Here is a 26,968-nt window from a genome sequence, read left to right on the forward strand (position 1 = left end):
CTAGGTATGTTTAGGAGAAAGTAGCACCTATTAAGTAGCTGAGATTGTCTTAATGGTTTAAGTTTGCAATTTGTTATTTCTTGTCGGCGTCGTAAATAAAATAAACGTTGCTTTTAATAGCTCCTAAAAGACAGATAAAATCGCGTTTATTCGCCATATGGAAGATGGATTATACGGAAGGGGCGGTTAGTATGACTCATACCCGGAACAAACGTTGTAAATAAGTAACCGAAATTTAAAACTTGTGTGTTTTACGATAGAATAAAGATGTTACCTATATGCGTTTTAGGGTTATATGTTTGTTTCTTTGTGCATACGGCAAAACGGACAAAATGATTGAATAGCGAATTACTGAAAGATATAATACATACATATAGATGGTCAAGCAAATCTTGTCAGTAGAAAAAGGCGCGAAATTCAAATTTTCTATGAGACGATATCCTTTTTCTATTGACAAGATCTGCTTGACGAACTTATATGTCAATAGTTTTTAGTTTTGATATCCAACTAAGTATAGATTTTGCGCTTTTTTCAGGACCTGAGATAAATTCCGTGTACTCGTACAAGGGCCATATACGCAAAAATGCTCATAAACATCTTTATTACTGATCATTTACACATTTGTAGGGATTTAACGTACAGTTGAGTTCACAAAAATCTTTACAAGCCATCGGTCAAAAATATATTTACACGCCTCTAAGATAGGGACTAAAAATAAGGTCGTATAAATATATTTCTGATACTTTGGCTTGTAAACATGTTTGTGAACTCAACCTACGAGTAAAATAAGTTACCAAATTCAACACCAATCCTACTGATCACTTCGGTTAAACTTTCTTGCGGTGAAATTCCACGCACATCGCCAAAATAAATTTCGGTCATAAATCTTACATGACGATAAAACAAGTCACCATCGCCGTATAAGGAAGGTTAACGCCACGCCAAAACCGAATCCGCGAACCTCGAAAATCGAAATTCGTGTGTCTCTGTCACTCCAATATTGGAAGATAGGGACGGAGATTGACGAACTTGGACGGTCACGTAGCCAAAAACAGGGAGCGGCCGGATTGAGGTATACGTGCTTGCAATGCTGAACACCTGAGTTTGGCTACTGAGTAGGTACATGTCCCACATAAACTTTGTAACTTTTATGGGGCCATTTTTATTTAGTTGTCGTTTCGTTTATTATATAATGATGCAAAAATTCACGAGGTGATAAGGATCAAGTTGAGTTTTTTCAATTCTTCAGTATGAGAAACAAAAGTGACTCGGCAAATGCTCGGCAAGAACAAACCATCAAGTGAAGCTGGGGCACTAAATATGTATCTATGCCTTTTGTGCTCATTTGTCCACGTTTAAAAAATAGTAGGTACAGTCAGTAGGGTGGAGTGAAAGTGGTCAAAAAAATTTATTTCTTTTTTTTTAAATTTCCTGTATCATTAATCGATGATCCTAAGTAAAACCTCTATTCATACCAAAAATCAGACATCTAGGACGTAATCTTCAGGTGGCGCACCTTGAAGGTAGTTTACAAAGAACTTTAATTTTTACGCTTAAGTGGCTCCCACTATTCGAAGTCGATTCACGATTTAACTTTATAAACGCGGTGTTTTTAATTGTATCGAAGTGTCATCTCGTATATGAATCGGTTTTATTTGAAGTAAATACAATTAATTGCTTGTGGCGAAGAAGTGAAAATTGAAAGTAAAATGTTACAAAATGCCAAAATCTCGAAAAGATTTGAGGTGTCCTGTGTTTGGCGATCCACAAAAATTAAGTGGTAATATGTTGCCGACGTATAGTGATGTGATTAAATATTACTTATGGCACAGAAACTATCTACCCGAGTTGAATAGTGGAAAAGATCCTTCAGTCAAAGATATTTGTGAAATAATTGCTACCGATATCGAAAATATATGGGCTAAAGCATCTATCCCTACAATTAGTCATCAACAAGTTGTCGCAAGATTGATTGTGTATTACAACAAGTATAAAGGTGTAAAAAAACTGCGTAATGACTCCAAAAAACAAACCTTTTATGAAGATTCTCTGAAAAACTTATTTGATATCGCAACATGTAAATGTATACCCATAGAAGTATGCAAATGTGTAACTAAAGTGCCTGTTGCTGAAGAATTATTCTTGCAAGACCAACGAACTTCGAATACGAAGCCATTTCCACAGAATTGTCAGCTTTGAATCCTAATTTGCTAAGTACTGATCAAAAATATCTGTTTGAGATTTGCACCGCAATTTCTTCTGGTTCGGTGTCGCCCAACTTAGCTAGCAAAGACCCAGGAAAACTGGCTCATTCCCGATGGTTGACTTGCGCAAACAGGATTCTCCGTTTATACATTGGAACAGCTAAACCAACAAAGAATTTGAGGGATCTCGCGACTTTCATTATGAAAGTTTATGCACAAACCTGGTTCGACATAAAGACAAAATCATCATGTAAAAATGGTCCAATTCATGGTTTTAACATGGTTAAAAGATGTCAGTATTTACCAGATAACCTGAAAAGTATTGCACTGAAAACTATTCAAAGAAATTCATTATTCACACACCCAGAGAATTTGTTGCTGGCTATGTTGCAAGATGATGCGTCTCACATAAGGGAGCTGGCTCTTCGAAGAGTGTTAAAAGCACGAAAAGAGACCAAAGGAAAGAAGGTTCGCGAATTTCGACTCCCAGAACTAAGGGCTGACGCATCTACTTATTATGATTTAATAGATTGGACCAAAGGAAAGATTACAGAACCTCCTATGACAATGAAATATAGCGACACAGAAATTTCAAACCTGATTACTTCAGGAGCTTTGATGGATTTCGAAAAGTATCCTTGCCACACTCAGGCTGTCGAAAGGTGTGTCAAGCTGGTAACGTAGGCTTCGTTAGCAGTTTGTGGACCAGAAGCTAGAGATGGATTCATTCGTACAAGGATAAAAGCCCGGCAAGACATACCCGTTTTCGACACCAAATCTCAATATTTTCGTGTTTATGAGCGCCCTGAAACTACTGATTTTCAACAATAAAATGTAATTTTTTGAGTTTATTTTGCTAGTTTATTATGATTTCAGTAAAGTTTATGATTAAAATTGTTAAATAGGTCCATATATCGTTTTCAATAAATCATATATGTGAATGTCAAAAATTGCATTATTTCAAAACTTTAAACCTAATGCGCCACCTTAAGATATATATTTAGAAAACTAAAATTTTGCATAATTACTTCTAATACTATGTATCATCAATTAATGATACAGGAAATTTGAAAAAAAGAAAAAAAAATTTTTGGCCACTTTCACTCCACCCTAACAGTCAGTGTAGTAGGTAGCATCCAAAGTATTCATATAGTTCGGTACGCCAAACAAATTATATGGCGTACCGAACTATTTGAATACTTTGGATGCTACCTACTACTATATGACGCTGATTTTACCTACATTATGCAATAAGGGCGATTTGGCTAAAAAGGTTAACGAGAGTCAATAGAAACCCAATGAAAAAGAGGGGAGGAATAAATACAGAATTACAGCACTTGAAATTTTTAATTTTTTTTTATTTAATTTCAGACTTGAAAGTTATTCAACCATACTCGTATTAACATCAAAACAAAAGCCTACCTGACGATTAGCATGACATTTGATTTATAAAAGGAATTGACATACGTTTAATGTCGGTACAGTCATGACTTCGATTTCAATACGTTTTGAAACTTATACCTATAACTTAAGGTTCAAGATTGTATACATTTTAATATTCGACCGACTTGACATACGGAGACGGGTGATCTCACAGTGTGACTCAAAACGATAGGCGCCTATTAATAAGTAATAAGTATGCAAAACAACACATTCTTCCTTAAATAGGGTATTTGACTGTATCTAAAATAAATTATTTCACACCATGCATGAAATAAAGCACCAGGTAATTATTAGAAAAACATAGATAGCAGTTATTTTTATATAATATAAAAAATAGGTGAGTTGACCGTCACTATGTAATGAATGTTTCATATAAATTCCATATCAGCAAATCGTTTTGACAGTTCTAAAAAAGAAACTGATTTGACTAGTAGGAGAATACCCTATTACGGTACATCAGCAATACCAGCATTAAGTAAATAAAGAGCGTATTCCCGTTTTAAAGACCGGCAAAGCACTAACAAGCCCTCTGGTGTTGGGGGAATCCATGGGCGGCGGTAATCGCTTATATAAAAATATTATACCTTAAGAAAATAACAATATCACTTTGACCTACCCTTTTCTAAAGTAAGCCTAGCTATCACGGTTCATGAGATAGGTACAGCCTGGTGACAGACAGGCAGACGGACAGCGTAGTCTTAGTATTAGGGTCCCGTTTTTACCCTTTGGGTACGGAACCCTAAAAAACGATGTAAGTATTGTGAAAATCGGTCACAGTGTAGGTATTACGTCTTTAAACTACTGTATGCATCATGCTTAAAAAGTAACCCAGTATTTTCAACCAGTATAAGCTGACCTTAAGTTACTTGTGTCAACTATGAAACCACCGTTCCGGAATGAATGGACGTGTTACAGGAACGTCCGTCGTCCATTGCTGGAAGATCTTTGAAACTGTTTGGTGAATAGAGTGACGGCCCAATTCGAGCTACACTTATAAGATGTCACAGCGATACCGATCTGTCAGTGTCAAAAGTGACATTTCTTCAACCATAAACGTCACTTTTGAAGACAGGTCGGTATCGTATCGCTGTGACATCTTCTAAGCGTTGTTCGGATTGGGCCCTAAAAAGGTTCGAAATATAGTGGAGGTGATATAGGGTGCAGGCGTGCCCTTTCGCGAGGTGCGGCCCGACCTAGCCCACATGGTTACGTAAGGGTTTCAGGTGCATTAGTGGATCATAGGGATGTTTTGAGGTTATGTCATCTGTGGAATGTTAGCTAGGGATGTACTCGTATGAAGAGATGTATCGTTCCGTCGGAGCTGTCTGGCAGTCTTTCAATTAGGTAATTAATCGTTACGCCATAAATTAATAATAATAACGTTGCCTAACTAAGCTAAGATTATAAACACAAGATAAAACTGCCTATTAGCACATCTTTCAGGGCAATATATATATAGTAATTCAATTGGTTCTCCCATGTATGGGAAGCGATCCGTTACACGCACAATCACTTTCCCATCATTGTTGCACGGGACACAATATGACATCTAGATATATTATCTATGATTTATATATGGGTAACCACACAGGCACTCACCCAGAAAAACGGTCAAATTTCCAACGAAAGTCATGTCCTTAGTGTATATGTAATCTAGATTTTTTTTCCATCTCCTTTTTCCTTTATTGCAAATATTTCTGTTAAGGTACACGGTAATGAGGTAATCTAACTACTAATTTAAAGCACCCTAAACAACGAATATTAACTTACGCCATTTTAATAAAAAAAATTATATGGCTACTTTTGCTCTTCAGCATCAATTTTCCTATTCTAAATTGTACCTCAATCAATTAATCAATTGTATCGGAAACTTATTGAAGTCTAACCTGCAAAATCCTACCATAACATAACAAATTCGTATCAATTATAAGAAATGTAGAAATGTATTTCTTAACGATGCCCACTGTTTGCCTAGAATAACCACACGGTATATAACCTAATAATCGATATGTTACTGCCGCCATCAGATATATCGGAGCGGCCAAGGTGTTCACAATATCTGAACACGCGCTCTAACGTCTTGACAATAGAGTCGTGTTCAGATATTTGTGAGCGCCTTGGCCGCTCCGATCTATCTGATGGCGATTGTACAACAAACAGTGTCGTAAAGCTACCTAATGACTTTTTCTAATGACCAACCATACGCGTCGTGTACTAAACGTTAATGTGTCTATTAAAATTACTTTGTCACATGCCTCACCTTCAATACCACAACTTGTGTAGTCTGCTTCAGAAAAAAAAAAAACAGTTTAAAATTAAAAAAATGTATTAAATTAAAAACAAAAAAGAAAAACTTAATAAATTGAAATCTTTTGTACGTATAGCTTTTAATAATGGTTATACATACATGTGATGTGATGTCCCATATAACTACATATACCTATGCCGCTATGGCTGTCTGTACAAACACAAATGTGTCAGATATTTTGCGAGCTATCTATGTAAGGTATTGGGTATTGCAGGTGGCTGTACAAGTGCACAAGTGTACAAGACAGTGTACACGTACGATATTTACGAAAGCATCTCATGGGTAAATTACAAAAAAAAGTACATAGTTAAGGCCTTAATTGGGTCTTAATTCGTCACATTAAATTGATTCCATTGTGATAAGAATATTAACAACATAGGTACATTGTATTATATTGTGTTTATTGCATATGCTTGTAAGTTTACTGCAACCGCGTAACTACTTAGCTAATTTTCGTGACACAATGGAATCAATTAATTTTTTTTATAATTAATTTACTTACTTTACAGTTAAATATTTTTTTTTTGCAATCCGTCTATATCATAAATGTCTTTTAATTTCAAATCGGTTAGGTACATTTAAATTTGAATGGGTAATATAAATTTGGCCCAACAAAATGAAACAAACATTCCAAGTTCATAAAAACCTCAAATAAGATTGTGAAAACTTCAGCTCTCAGATCGCTCCGTATTTCGCACTGCGTGCGTATTTAAGTCAACGGATGTTATAAAAGATGAATATTATTGAACGGGAATAAAGCTCAGATTGCTACTTATAAAATCCTAAGAAACTGAGGTTGGCTACGTTGTCTCGTATTATTTACGTAGCTGCACCACCAGCTGATTCACCCGTTTTACATAATACTTACGAAGTTACAATTACTCTCATTGTGTCATGGCGATGGCAATGTTGACTTTGTGAGTAAACTGCGGGTTCGATTATGTCGATTCCCGTAATGGCAGTAAAAAATACAAGAATGGTGTCTTATAATACAATTTTATGTAGATATACGTAAGTATACTGTACATATACCTACAGTAAGCAGTAAGCTATTTTTGAAGAGAAACGTAAAATGAAGAATAAAAGAGAGCGAGTAATGGATTGGAATAAATTACAGTAGATACTTAGACTAATTGGCTAATCGCTATCCAACGTGGTAACGCGGCAAGTATAATGGGCACCTTTGCACCCGGTACAGCCCGCGGAGGCCTTTTAGATTAAAATATTTTAATATTTAGATATATTTAAGTTACTTTTGTATGATTATTTATGTACCATTAACCTTTTGTATATTGGTTAATATAATGAAATATTTTTGGTTATCTATAGAGTTATAACAAAAATACGACAGTCTATCGATGTTATTTGAACTCTATTTGATAAATATATTTTTTTATAATTTAGTCGACCAAGTTAAGTTCAGTTAGACCAAGATAAGTGTGCAACGATTTTGATAGCACACGTATTTAGACGTCAATATTCTATGAAATTATGACGTATTACTTAACACTTGCACTGTGTGTGCTATCAAAATCGTTGCAGACTTATCTTGGTCTAACTATATTATCCTTCCAATTCAAAAGTATATATCAATCAAAATTGCTTAAGAAAATTGATAATAAAATAGGTAGGTACCTACAACAACCGCTATCGCGGTTAAGTTTTTTTCAATAATAGTTATTTACGATACAAGTGCGGAAAAGAGGAAATTTGAATCGAGTGGCGATAAATTAAAACACGACCGAAGGGAGTGTTTTAAATCGACACGAGTTGCGAATTACCTATTCGCACGTGTATCGTACAACGTTTTACAGTACATATGTCCCTTTAAACTTTTGACATACGTACGAAAAGTGCTATTTTACGCACTAGTGCGGGAAAATAGGACCATACGTACCAGTGGCGGCGCGTCCATAAAAGCCGATTCCCACCGGCTTGACTGTTTTTGGACGTTTGAGCAGAGTTGTAAAGGAAATATGTAAGCCAAATTAGCCCCGGCTTGCCTATGGATATGTTTGACGCGCCGCCACTGATACGTACTGTAATAGTAGATTGTACAACAAGGGCATAAAGTGGCCCATTTCTATCCGAGGCAATTTTTTGGTCTGAGCGAAGCGAAGACCAAAATAGTAGACGAAGGTAAAAATGGACATTTATGCCCTTGTTGTACACTCTGCTTTTCACTTCGATTGCGAGGAAAATAAAACACATTTTCACGGCAATTTACACCACGGCAATTAATTGTCGTAAAGCGAAAGAATATAATACATAACCAATTCCCGCCAACTAACTTTTTAACTTTTTTTTTTTAATTTTCAACATGTGATCAGAGTTTCAGACGCTTGGTTTTCTGCCAAGTCAAACATTTCGGAGCATTTTTGAACGATAATCGACTCCTATTTTATGTGATTTACTAAATTTTATGACAGAAAATACGGATTTCTAATAAATTGTAGCAAAAATAAAATAGTATAACAAGTTTTGTCATCTACACAATTTTATTGCTCAGTAAAATTGTGCAATATGTATTAACTGTTTGGCTGTTGAGACCGATTACCTTAGTCTTAGAAGAAAATTTTACTTTTATGCTCTAGAGCATAAAATGCGATTTTATGTCGTCTACGCACGACATAAAGGTGCACTTTTTGAGCATGAGAAGTGAAAAAATTATTTATGCACAGAAGTACAGTCCGCTACAGAGATTAGTTGACCCCGTTTCAATTTCGGGAAATAATTGACTTAGGTAAACGTGGTTTATCAATTTCATATGAAGGTAAATTACGTGCTTATCGAAATATTAAACCACAATGGCGGTCGTTAGGCTTATCACATTCAATAAAAATATTTACAACATGACCGGAGGTATAAAATAATAAAAATGAATTCTGTATACAGGCACAGAATAAATAATAGTACTAGGTACAGAAGACTCACTCTCTAACAAAACGCGTCTGTTAAGATATGGCCGCTAGGTGGCGGCAGCGCCACCCGCGGCTTACCAAAATTGGTGTGGAACGGATGTACTTTTAGCTACCTGTAGCAAAGCGACGAAATCGCGGAGTGAGCCACGCCTGATATAGGTAGAATTCATTTTAAGTAAATAAGGTGGCCAGTTATTAAACAATGGCCATTATTGACGATAAATTTACCCTACTAGGTACAGTGGCGTGCATGGATAGATGTCGACCGTAATGCCTTAATATTACGGTTGAAACATCTCCATGCACTTTTGAACGCCATTGTACCTTTAGATAAAAGAATAGAATAAAGCAGGTTGCCTAGACAAAACTATAAAAATATTATTAAATAATTGAAGTTCCTTTTACGATTGTCTAAAGATGATTCATCATAGACATACGAGTACAAAGGGCCCATTGATGGCCGTGTAGGAGCCCAGCAAACATGATACCGAAAGGAATAACATCAAACATCAAACATCAACATTTATTCAGCAAATAGGCCACAAGGGCACTTTTACACGTCAACATTGAATTTACATACAAGCAAAAATAATAACATCAACAATTTTATAAAATAAAACTAACAATTCAATCTAACGTATTACAATTACTAAGAGATGTAAGTATATGGTCTCTTAATGTCGAATAACATACTCATTGTATAGGGTAGTTATAGTGCCACTATGGGACATACTTATGTAAGAAATATGTAGGAATCTAACACGCTAGTTACATATACCTACTCGTAATACAATGGTACTTAATCCCTTCTTCGAAAAATAAATGCGACAGTACAGATGTGGTGCATAGAGTTAGACCAAGAAAAGTCTGCAGCTATTTTGATAGCCCACATAGGCGAGTGTTATTTATACGTCATAATTTTATAGAAGTTTGACGTTTAACACTTGCACTGCGTGGGTGCGTATTTTCCATCGTATTTTCACGGAAACGTACGAACGAACGTGTCTGGCTATTAGGTATAATGTACTTTTAACTACTTTAGGCTGATTTATATTTTTGAAAATCAGAACTTTCAACTAGAGTCGCACCAAGAAAACTCTGCAGCGGATTTGATAGCCCACGCAGTGTAAGTGTTATTTATACATCATAATTTCATAGAAGTTTGACGTTTAAATTGACACTGCGTGGGCTATCAAAATCGCTGCAGACTTTTCACGGTCTGACTCTATTAATTTTACATAATTTACCCATGATAAAACAAACAGACCTATTTATAAATAAATAAAATTATTGACAAAACGGCCCTACGTTATCGCAAGAAACCTCAAATGAGGGTATCTGACAATATTTATTTATATTTGAGTAGGTAATTGCGGTATTTTTCCATATTATTTTTGTTTGTTATAATGTAGGAAGTCAATAACCGACATATTATATCAATATTAATTGAAGAGTAAGTATTAATAATATCACCGGCAACTAATATGTAAGTCTAGACACATGAAAAAGTTCAATTAATAAAGTCAACGACCGCATCTCGCAAAAAACGCAATCGACTCACCTCGCTCAAACCTGAACCCGATTCCAAATTCCCACACAATGCATCACTGCACTACACTTTTTAATTTTCCGAAAACGTGGGCAAACAGATCGATCGCTTATCACTGTCACTTATCTTTCGACGTTGGCTGGAAATATTTTCCCAGCCCTTTTTATAAAAAGAAAAAAAAAAACAAACACACACTTGAGTTTAAAAACTATTCTAAATTCGAAATTTATTTCGTTAACGGCCAGTTAGTTTGAATGCCGCGCGCGTGACATGGTCTCGTTGCGAGAGTGGGTAAAGGACTGGCGCTGGCGTCATACAGCCAGACGGCCGGTCAAAGAGCTTTCTGTGTCATCCTTTTATTGCGCGTTTTCCATCTACCGCGAAATGAAACACTGTGTTGGCGCCATGTATGGAAAACGGCGCTTCTCCTGAACACACTGCACCTGAAAGCCGCTCAGGTAGAAAGTGTACCTACATACTGTAATTGTTGGAAAAGTTGTAACTTTTCACAATAAAAAAAAAACAATTATCTGTAGGGGAGTCTGGGATACTTGCCCAGGCACAGGTTGGAGGCTTGAACCATTTTATAAGAAAAGTGCCAAAAATATATAATTTTCAGCATGCATGCGTCACGTCCGATTAGATACCACCGATCCGATTAGATTGGAGTGCTGATAACATAAATATTTTGAATTTGGTACTTTTTTTAAGTCTTACATCTGGGCAAGTCTTCCTCCTTTTAAGAATTACCAATGTTTACATATATTATAACAACCATACTAGATGTAGTATACTACACATATTACTGTACATACATACATATGTATGAGGTAGGTAGTAATAATATGTTATTCGGCGGCACCTGGCAAAAGGAAGAATAGCAAACACTTTTGAGTAGGTAAGCAAGTAAATTTAACTTCCTGACACCAACGGGAAGGACCATAGGTATAAATAAAAAAAATAAAAGATGGAGTGGACTATGATTTTTGTCCATTCACTCTACATCTAATGATGTTTTTATTGAATCAAAAATTAACCAATTAAAGCAAATTCAAAGAAATACAACTAATAATAAAGTATAAATGCAATCGTAATAGCTTATGCCAAGGCCGAAGTAACATTAATTAAATCCGCAATTGCGTGAATCTGCGAACTATGTTTTGAAACCGAGATTAGTTACACATATCTTAATTCATGCACATACATTAGTTCACTTTCAAGTGACTTGGTCTTTTATTGGGAAATTGTATACAATGGGTATTGTGTCGAACGTGAAATGTAATTCTTCTGATTACAATTTTATTGTGAATGTTGAAATGTAGGAGTACCGTAAAATGGGGTGAGTAGGCGCAAAACTGACATTCAAACCTCGATAACATTTTAATTTTTACATATGCATATTGAATGGTGTATACAATAAGTGTTCCGGACGTTTGTATTTTAGTTTTTATTTTATTTGGGTAGTTCCATTTCATAACTTTGACGATAAACAGGAAAACCCACCTCACCCCGTAGTCCCTCGTATTTGGGTGAGTTGGGTTTTCATACAAAGGTGATTTTGGAAGATTGTTGGATCGATTTTTTTAAATTATGAGTATTACTATAGCTCCATTTTAAATTAGAATACATTGTTTTTGTAGCTTTAGCCTGAAAAAACCATCTCACCCCCCTTCAACCCTTCTCTCCCCATTCATAACCCAACTCTCCCCGCGAACCCTACTCACCCCATTTTACGGTACCTAAGTAATTTAATAATTTCACAAAATAAATACGATGTAAGGTAGAGATGCCACGAATATTCGGCAACTATTCGGTTTTCGGCCTATTCGGTCACTTTGCCGAATATTCGATATTCGGCCGAATGTTGCCTACTATTCGGCCGAATACCGAATATCTGTTGAACCTACCTAAAAAGAAAAATTACACAAAAAAATAACCAAAAAGTAGGTTTATTTAATATTTAAAATGTATTCTTGGAAAGTAGTTAAATACGAAGGCACGTTTTTGAGCACTAGTTGATTACAAAATATATTTTTTTTTATCATGGGTCTGAATTGATGGACTCTAACTACATTCATTAATTCTGATCAACATAAACATATATCTTAGCAAAAATTGTGCTTTGTTGGCGAACAGTTATCATAATAATTGTGACTCAAAATGTTCGCATGTCATGCCGAATATTCGGTCGCCGAATATTTGGTATTCGGCCGAGAGAGGGGCTGAATATTCGGTATTCGGTATTCGGCCAAATTCACTATTCGGGGCATCTCTAGTGTAAGGTGTAACATGATTTGCTATAGGTACAAATATAATTTTATTTTTAAATAGTCTGTGCTTCTGGTGTTGTCTATTTTATGCATTGGCTTTATAGGGTGACTGCTATTGGTTAATTTAATAGTTATTTGCCAGTATATAGTAATTGGCCACTCCTTACAAATCAGAAAGAAACAAGCAAATTGAAACCTTATTATTAAAAGTGGCCAATTACTATAGCAAACACTCTAATCCTAATATACATTTCTTTAAACATCCATACATCAGTTATGACGTACAGTCATAGTCGTAACAGTATACCTATTAAATTGATTTGTGTCGTACAAATCGGCTCGTTGATCGTAAAATTTTATGCAAATTAACATCTGTAATTCTGTATTCGTTATAAAGGCATACGTTATTGTGACGTCTAGATTCTGTTGTATTACAAGGTGATAAATAAAACTCAGTTGGTCAGTCAGGTGTGCTCCGCGACCCGCCTGTACGCCGTGACAGTTGACAACAGAATGTCGACTTGCAGGTAGTTCGCATTGCACTTTTATTGTATAAACGTCACATCTCTTCCTTTTTATAATGATTTTTTTATTTTATTTTATGCGTTAGCCATGCAACAATAGTTCAGTCATCGCACATCTGTTTATCTTATAACTGCTAGGTTAATTTAGATTCTAATTCCGACATACTACCACCGGTTCGGAAAACAGCGTTAACCTCAGACCCGAGAAGAACCGGCGGAAGAAACTCGGCGAGGTGTGGATATATTCATTTCTCAACAGTTCAACAATAAACATTTTTTAACAATATAACCTTGGAATATTTACACTATTCCTAGTATCTCTCTCAGTTGCTTAGCGGTCAGCTGGAAGAGATCCTTTAACGGGATGAGTTCGCCTTTGTACACATTTATTCTATTCTCTTATTGTTATGTACTTGTTTAGCGTAATAAAGTGTTTTAATACAATTATGGTTTTACTTTTACAATATCAGTCTCTTTCCTTCTCCTTTTTTCAGTTTTGAATTTTGAGTCTGCTTTCTTTTATTCAAATTGATAATAACTCGAGGTTTAAATATTTTACGAGTTTAACCTTAATTGATACATATTTTCTTTGGATGCTTACACTTTTCTAGGTATTTTCATTAGCGTTCAAGCTATGTACACGTTTCACACAATTAATACCTATTTCGTGAATTTCCAATAAAATTGTAACATACAGGTAACATATTCCAATAACATCTCGTACATGTACATTATTTATTGGCAACAACTGATTTCCTCAGTTTTACTTGGCTGTTTGATAGGTAATATAGTATAATATATAGATATAATGCAATTCATAATATACGTAAATGGTCCAATGTTAAGTAAGGTAAAAAGTCATACCAGATATCACAACCTATTTAGTTTTACTTGTGTACTGGTATGTTATTTACGCAAACCATGATCTATACAAATAGATTTCTATTACTCGGGTAAAATGATGTAGGTACCTACATATTTGACCGTTATTATTATAAATTGCATTGGATACATTATTTTATTACCGTTTTTTAATTATAATACTTGCTGAATACAGTATTGACCTCAATTATATTCAAGTATGGTATATCGACTGTACTGTTAATCTAGCAACTTAATGTTACTTATACAATGAATGATATTATTTATGTTATGAAAACAACTTTAATCCCTGCTTACAATTGGAAGTTGATTTTAGCCTTGACTATAGTCTACAGTAGCCCTTGACTACAATATACACAGCCTTAATTTGACCATGGTTACAGTCACATTAATATTTTTTTTATAGACATTTTGCTTCCCTTAGGTTCAATTACTTACAGATATATTATAGAGCAAAACTAGCACCTGTGTATATTCATTTTGATGGTGGCATATATTGTTTAACTCTAATTATGTATATTTTACAAGGAACCAATGGAATTTCATTACCATGAACACGGTTTCACCGAGTTCATTGTTCGAAGATTTACTTTATTATTATTCCGTTGCTTTAATAAAACCCTAGGCCATTTTGGGTTTTAGTTCATACTTGGTACTTAGTACCTGTACGATAATTAAACAACGACTTAAGTAAATAACTCTTTGATAATATACTCTTGCAAATATAGAGGCTCGATCTGCAACCTCAATTTACAAGGTTTGTTTGATTTTGTTAGTTTCAACCTCAACTAGGCAACTGCAATTTGGTGCAATCAAGATCACGTCTGGTCCTTACGTTTTTATACGTACACAGTATAAATTTCCCACTAACGTGCCTTTTTATTACACTTAATTAAAACTCATCTCTATCTGGGTAACTGTCCGATATTGACGCCATCGCTTGGCCGTCCATTTTACGGATTTGGTTACTATGTTCGTATGTGTATGTTTTCACTATTAGGAACAAGTCATACATAAAGTAGCGCAGTGGGAGTGCAAGGTTTCACGCATCGTCACTGATTGGTACTTTGTATTTTTTCAGCATTTACTTTAGATACCTACACAATGTGTGGCATTGTGACGGACCCAGCGTCTATTTATTTACCTTAAATTGACCTTTGACCTGATTGTAAATTTATAGAATTACTATTGTGTCCTTTTGGCACTAAAATTAGTTGATTGGCTTTAGGTAATTTATTTATTTTTGGACTTTAATTTAGTCGGCCCGTCGACTTTTATCGGTACTCATTTAGTCCTAGTGCAGCTTTGCATTTTGAATTGGCCTTTGTAGGCACATTTATCACATGCCGGCACATTTTATCTTTTAGGGGGAAGGCGGCGCCATTATCGCAATCCTGTCTACCTGTTTGTTATGTTTGCCCAAAAACTCTTTCAGTTGCCTCCTAACATTTTATCAAATTTGTTCCCATAATCACTTGTTTATTGTAACTGAAACCCCTAGATTCAATATTTTCCTTTAGATCGGCGGAGGCTCAATTTTCCGCATTGAAATCACATTTAGAATCATTAGGAATAGATTAGATTAGAAATTTCCAAAGTACAATTCTTGTTGCATCAGTCGAAACACGAATCGTTCATACAAACTCTGTTTTTGCGAAAAGTATTCTTAATATTTGTCGACAGCAACTTTAAAAATGTCCATTACGCTAGCTTCTGAAACGTGCGTACTTGGAAGAGTGCTCGCAGATAGCAGGCACACGACACTCAGGCACATTCTAAAGCTTTCTAAAGGACAATTAAGACATCATTGTAATACTATCCGTAAGTAAGCACGGAACATGTGCGTTAGGTAAGTACCTTCTAACTACCGAGTTTCTGTACTTAAGGAGTTATCGAAGTAACCTAACGTGTAACAAACAGAACAGGTAGACACATATACATAGGATTGGACCCCAAGACATACATTAAAGTTCAACGAGTCTTTGTGACAATAACCTGAGTTTCACTCCTTAACGTTAATTATAGTCACATATTACTAACAATTTAAATTTTATGGAATTTTTCCTGAGCTATATTTATTTTTAATTCTGAAGAACTTATCATTTGCACTACATGGGCCGATATCCCATGCAGCACTCGCGGAGTTTTCACTCCAATGGTATTTCCTTATTCGGACTTAGGTTTCACTCACGGAGTCTTCACTCCAATTGTAGGTATTTATTTATACGGAACTCGTATCTTGCATAAACTATACATTAATACCATTGTCTTTTCAGCCTATGAAACTCGACTTTTCTAGTTTTCATATTTATAGGCAAGGTTGTGTCAATGTCTAGTTAGTTATTTTAAATACACCATAGTCGGCATCAGCAACCCCGCCCCACCACCATAACCGCGGTACTTGCATTTGAAAACTCGTTTAAATAATTAAATAAAGAACTTATTTAAGGAGGACAAGGTAAGCATTTCATGAGTTTCCAAATGTAATCGATCACCGCGCAATCATTGCTGGCGCGGCAGAATTATTAAGCATAGCCATACCTTCCCAAGGCCCACGGTCCTACCAGCTGTAGTAGGTACTTTCTAAGTTCGGTGGAAGAATTTTTTACATTTATTCGGAAAATGGTTTTTTTTATTATAATTATTTTCAACAAAATCTGTTTACTGCACACATGTACGACTCTAGATTCTTCAGACTCTGAAGACCCTTAGACCCTTTAGACTTCCTTAGACTATTTAAACTCTTACAATCTTTAGACTCAAACTTAGATTCTGTAGTCTCCTTAGACTCTTTAGACTATTTAGACTATTAAGACTATTTAGACTCTTTACTTTTTAGACTATTTAGACTCTTTACTCTTTAATCTCTTGAGACTCTTTAGACTATTTAGACTTTTTAGACTATTTAGACTCTTTAAACGCTTTAGACTCTTTAGACTATTTAGACTCTTTAGACTCTTTAGACTCTTTAGACTCTTTAGACTCTTTAGACTCTTTAGACTCTTTTGACTCTTTAGACTCTTTAGACTATTTAGACTCTTTAGACTCTAGACTATTTAGTCTCTTTAGGCTCTTTAGACCATTTACTCTTTTAACTCTTTAGACTTTTCAGACTCTTTTCACTCTTTAAACTCTTAAGACTCTAGGTTTAAACTCTTAAGACTTTAGGTTCTTTAATCTAACTTATTTTTATTTTTTATTTCCTTATACATATATTATGTGATGTGAAAAGCAGTATGGGTCACATGGTAGCAAAATTATTTTCACTTTGGGCGTTAACACTTGAATCCCTCACTACGCTCAGTATTCCATTTTAATACCTCGCTTCGTTTAGGATTCAATGTTCGCCGTCGCCGTAACCATGACATTTTGCTCCTTAGCGACACAACCTAATGTTTAATTGAAGCAGAGTTGCATCTGTTTTGCTTCGTTCCATTTTAAACAAAACAAAATCAACCCTGAATCCTACACTATGATTCAAATTTCAATAGCAAATTTCAGACTTTTTCCTTGTATGGCTGGGCCCCAGGAGGGTGAGTGCAATATTAACACAACAACATTTACAACCATAAAAGTATTCCATTTTTGGAGAATACTCGTATTAAGCTTAAGCTTTACGACAAATTTCACCGACAGTATCAGTTTGTTTACTTATTTTTCCTTTTGCATTATAGAAACAAGACCCAGAGAATATTATGCTGATTTGGTTAAATAATTTAAATGCATATCTAACTAGCACACGTAAGCTAAGTAGCACCATGTTGTATAGCAGATGATCTGTTGATTTTTATTGAGTCTGACGCTAAATAAAGCGTACACTTATTATTTATTTAGGTAGATAACTTCTGGTTAAAAGTGTTAACCCTATTATGTGAACTATTATTAAGCATTTGTCGTTAATTTGATACATTTGTGAGCTAATAATAAACTACAGCGCACCCAGATATTGTTTCAACAACCGTTAACGCAGACAGCACCACGTTGGTATACTTAGTTACCTGTAGTAAATTACCGGTGAACAGACATATTCAGCACTACACAGCAATATGCGCGACAGTTTATTTATTATACGTATAACTTAATTATAGCACAGTCGCTATAAAAGTTTTATTTCTATTTTATAATAACTTATTTTACTGTATTTGGCTTAATTTCTGTTCACCGACCCGTTTTTTGGAAAGATAAAAGCATTTAATAGTATTTAAACTGAATAAGACGTTGAAATGTGCCCTATAGTAATAATATTAGCGTAAAAATAGTTCTTTTCTCGATCAAAATATAGTTTAAATACCAGAAGTGTACCTTATAAAGATGTTTATGTGCTCAGAGCTATAAATTAAGTCCACAGTGGGTCCATCATACCTGTGCTATTTGGGTCATTCGTCTCCCTCCCTTTTATTGAAAAAATAATTTCAAACTGATAACTTTTTGTCGGTTATTTAGCAACTACATCGATTTTTTTGTTTTTTCTTACGTTCTTTATCCTCGTCGCCATTGTGACGTCTAGATTCTGTCGTATTACAAGGTGATAAATAAAACTCAGTTGGTCAGTCAGGTGTGCTCCGCGACCCGCCTGTACGCCGTGACAGTTGACAACAGAATGTCGACTTGCAGGTAGTTCGCATTGCACTTTTATTGTATAAACGTCACAGTTATCATTATCATTTATCAATAATATTAATGATTTCTGTATATTTAGGTTATGGGCCACAAAATACATCGTTTAAGTTAAAAAGGGTTTTTTCTTTACTCATCTATACTCTCAATAGTTTTTGCATTTTATTAATCTTATTATGTATCCTATATACTGAACCTACATACTGCCGAATCACAATCTTATCGATCATATTTAGAAATGTTGTAACATAGTTTTATGAGATAACAAGTAGAGATGCCCGATGCGGATAGTGAATTTGGCCGAATACCGAATATTCGGCGACCAAATATTCGGCATGACATGCGAACATTTTGAGTCACAGTTATTATGAAAACTGTTCGCCAACAAAGCACAACGTTTGCTAAGATATATGTTTATGTTGAACAGAATTAATGGATTTACTTAGTTAGAGTCTATCAATCAGACCCATGATAAAAATAAAATATTTTGTAGGTAATCAACAAATGCTCAAAAACATGCCTTCGTATTTAAATACCTACATATTTAATATTTCAATTAAATATACCTTGTTTTTGTTTTTTTTTTTAATTTTAGGTAGGTGCAACAGATATTCGGTATTCGATCGAATAGTAGGCAACATTCGGCCGAATACCGAGTATTCGGCGAAGTAGCCGAATAGGTCGAATACCGAATAGTTGCCGAATATTCGTGGCATCTCTAATAACAAGTGTCTTTGGTAAAAAAATTTGAAGAAACAAATGTGTATTGCGAAGTAATAGTTTAATAAGTAGGTAGTTTTTATAAAATATGTTATTTTAAGCCTGATTTAAAAATTGTTCTTATTTCATTTAATGGGCTATATTGAATCCATCATGCGACTATAGATATTGTATTTGTGTACAACAAAGAAAGTAATAGTAATCACTAAGATACTACTCGCTAAGAGAAAATATCTGATCCAAAAAATTTAAAAAAATGCAGCTCTTAATAGTTCTTATCGACCATTCACAACCTTTTTTCTCATAACACCATAATTCAAGCACACCATAACAGTATTTTTGCCGGCACAATGTTGAGTACTCGCGGGTCAAGTAGGTGAGGTGTGGGGCGTGAACTTTGCCGGCGAGCAAACTAGTTTGCAAAACATTGTTTTGTCTACCGATATGTGCCTACCGACACATATAGCTAATACTTACATGAGCGTTTCTTTTATTTTTTGCCATTTTATATATTGTGACCTTTTTGCCACTTTTGTGTTATTTATAGTCAGGATCGCGAGCCCTTTTCATCCTTTTAGGAGAAAAAAAGTGTCTTTAAATTTCCATACATTTTTCAAACTTTCCTTTTTGTTACCGCCATACAAAGTATATGGGGAAATGGTAACACAATAGGAAAAAACTCTGGGACATTTTTTTATCCCATTAGGATCGAAAGAGCTCGTGATTCTGAGTAGAAATAACACAAAAGTGGCAAAAAAGGTCACAATATATAAAATGGCAAAAAATAAAAGAAACGCTCACTTAAGGCTCATGTTCGGAAAAAATAAAACCTAATATTAGGCATCGGCGTTCTGCCTTTTCGCCGATTTTTTTAAAATTCGAATTTCAACTTACCAGCCAACTTTTCGCAGATGATTTACTTTGGCCACCAACATTTAACAAGCTTTTGCTTGGTAGAATTATTGTTAAGTAGATTATCATGATTAAGGGTTCCTCATTGACTTCAGAACCCTTAAAAAGCCTGTTTTTACAGGTGGATGTCTTAAAACCTTGAAACAGCATAATCACGTATTATTTAACCCTCCATGTAAAATGCAAAATTACAGGAAAACAATACTTGCAATTATGGTTTACAGTTAAGGAGCACTTTAACTTGTAACCAAGAAATGTATTTTCTAAAAAATATTTTAATAATAGGTGTGTAATTGATGATCATGTCATCATCATGACTTAGGTACAGTGAGCTGTAAAATTGCATGGATAAATTATGACTGAATCCATTGATAATGTCACCATGCACTTTTACGGCTAATGGTACAACCTAACCTTTTAAAATAAAATTTCTAATTCAATGCATACTAATAAAAAAACTTATTTTTGCTGTGTAAGGCACTGGCTTGGCGGCAAGATGAGAAAAATTTATAAATTCAGAATGAGTCCACTCTACTCTACTAAACTTCTATTCGTATTTCCTCTACAAATGCTTCCCCTTAAGTTGAGTCTCGCTAATTTTCTACGGCATTGTAAAATGAAAGACTTCCTGTTAAATTATTAAATAGCTGTCATAAAAATATAAAAGCGCGGAACAAAATTAAAACATTGCATTTACAGGAAAGCTTGCATAAAGAATTTCCACACACTTCGTCTTCAATTTTCAAATCCATCCTGTTTTCTTTGGAAAAATGTTGAATTTAGACTACGACGAAATGTTTAAGATATCCATATTGGCTTTGAAGATAAATCGTTCGTACCCCACGATCCCTAAAGACAAGTTTTGGTTGTGCAGCGTGATCCCCATGCACGGCTTTTTTTTCTTCACCTTCTGTTTGATCATAAACAGTATGATATTCCACGATTTAAAAAACGATAATTTCACCGCCGCCTGCACCAACGGCATATTCGCAGTCCTTTTTATTTGCGTCTCCTTCAAATACTCAGTTTTGTTAACGAAGACAGAAGATATAAGGGTCAAACAGATCACTGTGTTATGTCTTTCCTGTAGACATACACAAGAGTTAAGGGCTATAAAGGTTAATTTTCTTATTTAACCCTTATCCACGTGAAAAGGTCCTCCTTTTATTTAAAGAACTATGATAAAATCATTACTTACATGCCCACAAGCTGTTAACTATTGCCCACAGGAGAGAAAACTAGCGTGTTATCGCGAACAGCACATTTTTCTCTCCTGTGGGCAATAGTTAACAGCTTGTGGGCATGTAAGCAATGATTTTATCATAGTTCTCTAAATAAAAGGAGGACCTTTTCACGTGGATAAGGGTTAAATAAGAAAATTAACCTTTATAGCCCTTAACTCTTGTGTATGTCTACAGGAAAGACATAACACACTGATCTGTTTGACCCATAACATTTGCTATGAATAAAGTTAAAGGCGATTTCGCGGCCGCTAAACAATTATCTTCTGATGAGCAAGCTATAACCTCTGAATACGCTAACAGAGCGAGTTGGGTAACGAAGGTATGGCTTCTCACATCTTTTTCTGTCTTCTCCGTATTTCCAACGCAAGTTATTGTGTTATCCATCTACTACTACGCGATTGGAGACTTCCAATTCGTCCACATGTACCAGATGACGTATCCAGAAGCAATAGAGACGCACAAGAATGAGACGTACACGTATCTGTTCTTGTTATTCCTGCAGATTTATTATGGGCTATATGTGTTGCTCATGTATGTAGGCTTTACGCCTTTGGGGCTAATTTTCATGTTGCATGCGTGTGGGAGGATAGAGATTGTGAAGTATAGGATTAGTAAACTGTTTGAAGGGGAATACTATGATCCGCGAGAGATACAACAGCGATTGAAGAATATTGTGATGCCTTTGCAAGATGTATTGGAGTAAGTACATTTTTTTAATACACAGATACGCTAAAAAATTTAATTTGGAACGTCCACAATAAATAAATGTTGTGTTATATAAATGTAGTGATTATAATGATTTATTTTATTTAGTTTTGTAGATCTTTTAAAGGAGACATTCCGAGTAGTTTACGAGGTATACATGAAAGCTACCACTATTGTCATCCCGATTGCATTATACGAAATCCTTGAGGTAAGTCAAATCAGAACCTAAATTAAGAACTGATAGACAATTTTGGTATTCTATATTTTCTTTTACTGTCCTAATAAAGGTTAATATCCACCAACACAACTGTTAATTATACATTTATATATTAAATACCTTTTTGGACTTGGCTGACTCTCTGCTTGCGTTTTCCGATTAGGCTGACATTTTGGCAGCACTGCTTGCCGTGGCTGAGTTATCAACTGACCACTCTGACGCTTTGCCAGGGATGCTCGTACTGTGTGCAAGGAGGACTTACAAATCGCACAGTCCCAACAAAACGTTACTACACTAGTGGACAACATGGCGTATAAACTTTTTAATATTTTCTTAATTTGTGGCAAGAAACACAACACTAATTGTAAGAATAATTTTGAGATTTTCACGATATACAGTTTATTTTATTTAAAAAAATGTAAGATATCTTTTGTCAGATAACAAGTTGATTGCAGATTTTTTGCACTGCAGATTTTTTGTGTGAACTTCGTGCGTTATGTGTTTATCCTTGAGTATATCCTTTGGAACTGCCATCTATGGACTAGTTAATTTGCGCAATTCCATTTTTTCATAGCAAGCATTCTATTTGTAAATACCTACTTACCGGTAAATAGATCGGAACAACATCCGTGCGTGCGTAAAATATGCTATTTTTTAGGGTGTCGTAGCCAAAGTGGCATAATATATGGAATGGAAACCTTATTGTTTCGTCATGTCACATTCTTTTGATTTCATAAGTAATATATAGTTACTATTTTTAAAGCGTTTCAGTAATAAATACACGTCAAGATTTTTTTAATGTTATAAAAACGAGGTATAGCTCCTGTGCATAGAATGATGAATTCCGTAATGAAACCTATTCCTATGACGATATAGGGAAGAATCCAGTGACTCAAACTAGGGGCGATTTAAGCGTGAGGAGATATCAGACAAAACTTACTCACGCATTTATAATATTAGTAGGGATAGGTACCTATAATTTCATACAAGTGCGACCGATTCAGACAAGTTCAAAACTAGTTTGTCTTATCATTATCAATTTCAATTTATTTATTTAAAAGACAGCAATGAACCACAATGGTTAGTAACAATTAAGATTAAAAACTAGGTGTTAGTGGAGCAAAAACAGAAAGCGACAAAAAACATACAGCAATTACAAGAACTATAAGTATAATCTAGTAGCTATCACCTAGTAGCGGTTATGTTATGACACACTTAAAATGCAGCATTAGAGGTGAGTCGTATCGGCCCGCTACAGTAGCCAGCCGGCGTATTATGGATGGCTTTATCCAACTTTATCCACGTGATAAAATAACTGTCACTTTTTAACACCGTGGGATAGAAAGTGACGGACACCATTTTAACACGCTGTCACGTAGACAAGAACGACCATCATATCCTTACAGGATGGGGTTGGGGTTATCACTTGGACATTTTTATAGAAGCCTATGACGTTGCAGGCAATGAAAGAAGGGCGGCTCAGCATTGAGTTCATGACGTTCATTGTTGCTGGGGTCGTGCTTTGCTTTGCGCCGTGCTATTACAGCGATCTACTCATGGAAAAGGTACGTGATATATTATTATATTGTAATATACGGGTTATTATTTGAACCTACTAAGTTTATTTATTTTCTTGAACGTGATTCAAATTTAACAAATTGATAGGGTTTTGATCTGGTTTTGATAAGACCGTGACGATCTTCTTGCTTGCTGATTGGCGTGCGTCGGTCGTATCAAAATAAGATCAAACCCGTGACTAGATGTTAAATCTGAGTCGAGCTCTGTGTGGGGGACCTATCCCTAATCACTATGGTCCGAAAATGTAGAGAAAATAACACACACGTTTAGGTATTATAAGCAATAAATATATTATTAATTTTAAAATTAATGTTTCTCAATCCGGGTGCAACTAGTAGATATGGTAATAAGGAGATGGATTCTGTCATTTCTGACCGGGAAAATGTTCATTAGTTTGTGCATGTGCATTGTATGTATTTGTTGTGGTATCTGGGCATTTTCACTTAATTGAACACCTTTAACGGCCAGTTAGCAATCGTTACAAAACTGACGGTCAATGTCAAATCCCATAAATTTTGTCAGGAATGTAATGGTTAGACATTACTGAAACACGTCTTAAATCGCGCTTTAAAGTACAAGTTAAATGAAAAGGTTATAAAGGGGTTTCAGTAAAAAAAGAAGTCTATAAGAAATTATCCAATCCTCTATGATTTCTTTTTAAAAGTAGGTATATTGTTTTTTTTAATTACTATTAATTTTCAGGGTTTAAGCCTCCGAATGTCCGTGTACGCAAGTGGATGGGAAGCGTATCCGGACTCAGCAATGCGCCGGACTCTCTGCATCATCATGTCCCGATTGGAGAGAGACGTGGCCATCCGGACGCTGTTCCGAACAGTTAACCTTGACGCCTTTTCTGAGGTTAGTGTACTGTGAAACCTACTGTACTGGTCTACCTAATAGACCAGCCATACTCCATTTTTTTTGTAAGGGCCACAAAGACGGCTTTGCCTTGTTGTTGTTGCCTTGTAGCTTAAATTCGAGCTGAAAGATGAATTTGCTTAAAAGTGCATGACGTTCAGAATGGTAAGGTTGTATCTCTAGGATCACCTGATGGACCACCTATAAAAGCCCGGTCCGCATTCTGACTTATATATACTTTCATGGCCTGACTGGAGTGGGATGTGGCCATCGGGATACCAGCGGGTGCAGCATGGTTCCATTTTTATGCCCGTCACTTTCGAACTTACATTGTACTTGTTAGAACGTGACGGGCATGGTGACAAGCGATAAAAATGCGACCGTGCTATCGCCGCAGATTCGGACCTCACACGAATTACAGCCGAAACATGATACTTGAGAGAAACGTTCTGCAGACGGGATGTTTTACGAAAGATTAAGTGGCTTTTTAGAGAATAAAAACTAAAATTGTAGTAAGTAAAATGCCCTGAAAGAGTTGATAGGTATGTGTCCAATTCCATACCAGGTTAATCGTTATACAAAATGTTCTGTATCTTACAGCTATGTCACCAGTCTTACGCCCTCTTCAATGTGATAAATGCCGCTTGGACTTAGTTCAACCGAAATAAATTTTATTTACTCTCAATCGGATATACATGCCTACCTACTTATCAGCCACGGACGCCCACTGCGACATACTCGTAGGCCTCCCCAGACCGCCACCGCCGCGGGAACGATCCCTAACACACTGCAGCCACCGATTCACAGCGACGCGCACAAAGTCATCCGTCCATCTAGTTTATGGTCGTCCGACACTGCGCTTATACACATCCTTGGTCGCCACTCTAGAATTTTTCCGATATATCGAATATACCTAATCGATGTTTACTTCGAATTGTAACTAACACTCGCAAATGTTATATCACTGTCTACTTATCTGGCACTATCTTTTTTAATTATCACTGTCTGTATTCTTGGATTTGTTTCGAGTGCCTGGTAAGTAGAGTTCTATTTGTGTACCTAAACATTTATTAATTACATCACCTACAATCCTATACAGCAGTGTTTTTCAAACTTTATGGTGTCACGGCCCTTTATGACCATAAATTATTTTCGCGACCCCCTAACCCCGTTTCTACGTTTTTTAGGGTTCCGTACCCAAAGGGTAAAACGGGACCCTATTACTAAGACTCCGCTGTCCGTCCGTCCGTCCGTCCGTCCGTTCGTCCGTCCGTCCGTCCGTCTGTCACCAGGCTGTATTCCACGAACCGTGATAGCTAGACAGTTGAAATTTTCACAGATGATGTATTTCTGTTGCCGCTATAACAACAAATACTAAAAACAGAATAAAATAAAGATTCAAGTGGGGCTCCCATACAACAAACGTGATTTTTGACCGAAGTTAAGCAACGTCGGGCGGGGTCAGTACTTGGGTGGGTGACCGTTTTTTGCATTATAGTACGGAACCCTTCGTGCGCGAGTCCGACTCGCACTTACCCGGTTTTTTCTATCTAATAGAGTCTGTGCGGAAAGAGGAATCGTGAAATGTATGGGATCCCATACATTCTACGGCTCTTCTCTTTCCGGACAGACTCTAAAGGTACACAATGGACCAGCGCCGGCCAGTCCAAGGGACGCAGCCTTGCGGTATAATGAGATAGCAATATCACTTGCTCCCTCTAACGCATAAATGCGTCCCCCAGACTCAGGGCCGGATTAACCCTAAGTCAAAGTAGGCAACTGCCTAGGGGCCCCGCCTCGGCTAGGGGGCCCCGGCGGCTCAGCTCGCACCAAATAAAATTATGTTTCATAGGATCAAAATTCACGAGTAACAATAGTTGCTTAATAATAATGAGTATGCTTTTGTTATTGTTTTTCTTTAGATCCATTGTTGAATTTAATGTAACTGGAATAAAATTGAAGCAATACGTTACAGTTTACGGGGCGTATATGCGTACCTGGGGCCCGTTTCTCAAA

At 35.8% G+C, this 26,968-nt stretch overlaps 2 protein-coding genes across 3 annotated transcripts in view; one reads left to right on the top strand and one right to left on the bottom strand.

The window, feature by feature from the left end:
- Positions 1-26,968, bottom strand: part of LOC134796184 (unconventional myosin IC) — an 89,250-nt gene that overhangs the window by 57,302 nt on the left and 4,980 nt on the right. Inside the window, exon 1 of one of the 2 annotated variants that reach the window (XM_063768172.1) lies at positions 10,438-10,864. The exons of the other annotated variant lie outside the window; for it this stretch is intronic. The gene's annotated coding sequence lies outside the window, so the exon portion shown is untranslated. Of the gene's footprint in view, positions 1-10,437; positions 10,865-26,968 lie in introns of those variants that run through there. 2 annotated transcript variants of the gene reach the window in all.
- Positions 21,806-25,675, top strand: LOC134796226 (uncharacterized). Its single transcript, XM_063768270.1, has 5 exons — positions 21,806-22,293; positions 22,408-22,507; positions 23,977-24,081; positions 24,797-24,952; positions 25,553-25,675. Exons 1-5 carry the CDS (start codon positions 21,812-21,814, stop codon positions 25,604-25,606), a joined length of 897 nt encoding a protein of 298 aa, XP_063624340.1. The 5' UTR covers positions 21,806-21,811; the 3' UTR covers positions 25,607-25,675.

Source organism: Cydia splendana, chromosome 13, assembly GCF_910591565.1.
Source record: "Cydia splendana chromosome 13, ilCydSple1.2, whole genome shotgun sequence".
NCBI classification, from domain to species: domain Eukaryota; kingdom Metazoa; phylum Arthropoda; class Insecta; order Lepidoptera; family Tortricidae; genus Cydia; species Cydia splendana.

What these genes read in the sequence shown, in the direction of transcription:
- LOC134796226 (XM_063768270.1), top strand. Translation starts at nt 21,812, where the DNA reads ATGAATAAAGTTAAAGGCGATTTCGCGGCCGCTAAACAATTATCTTCT. An exon ending in CCTTTGCAAGATGTATTGGA is followed by an intron (nt 22,294 to 22,407) that starts GTAAGTACATTT and finishes TATTTTATTTAG; the next exon opens with TTTTGTAGATCTTTTAAAGG. An exon ending in GCGATCTACTCATGGAAAAG is followed by an intron (nt 24,082 to 24,796) that starts GTACGTGATATA and finishes ATTAATTTTCAG; the next exon opens with GGTTTAAGCCTCCGAATGTC.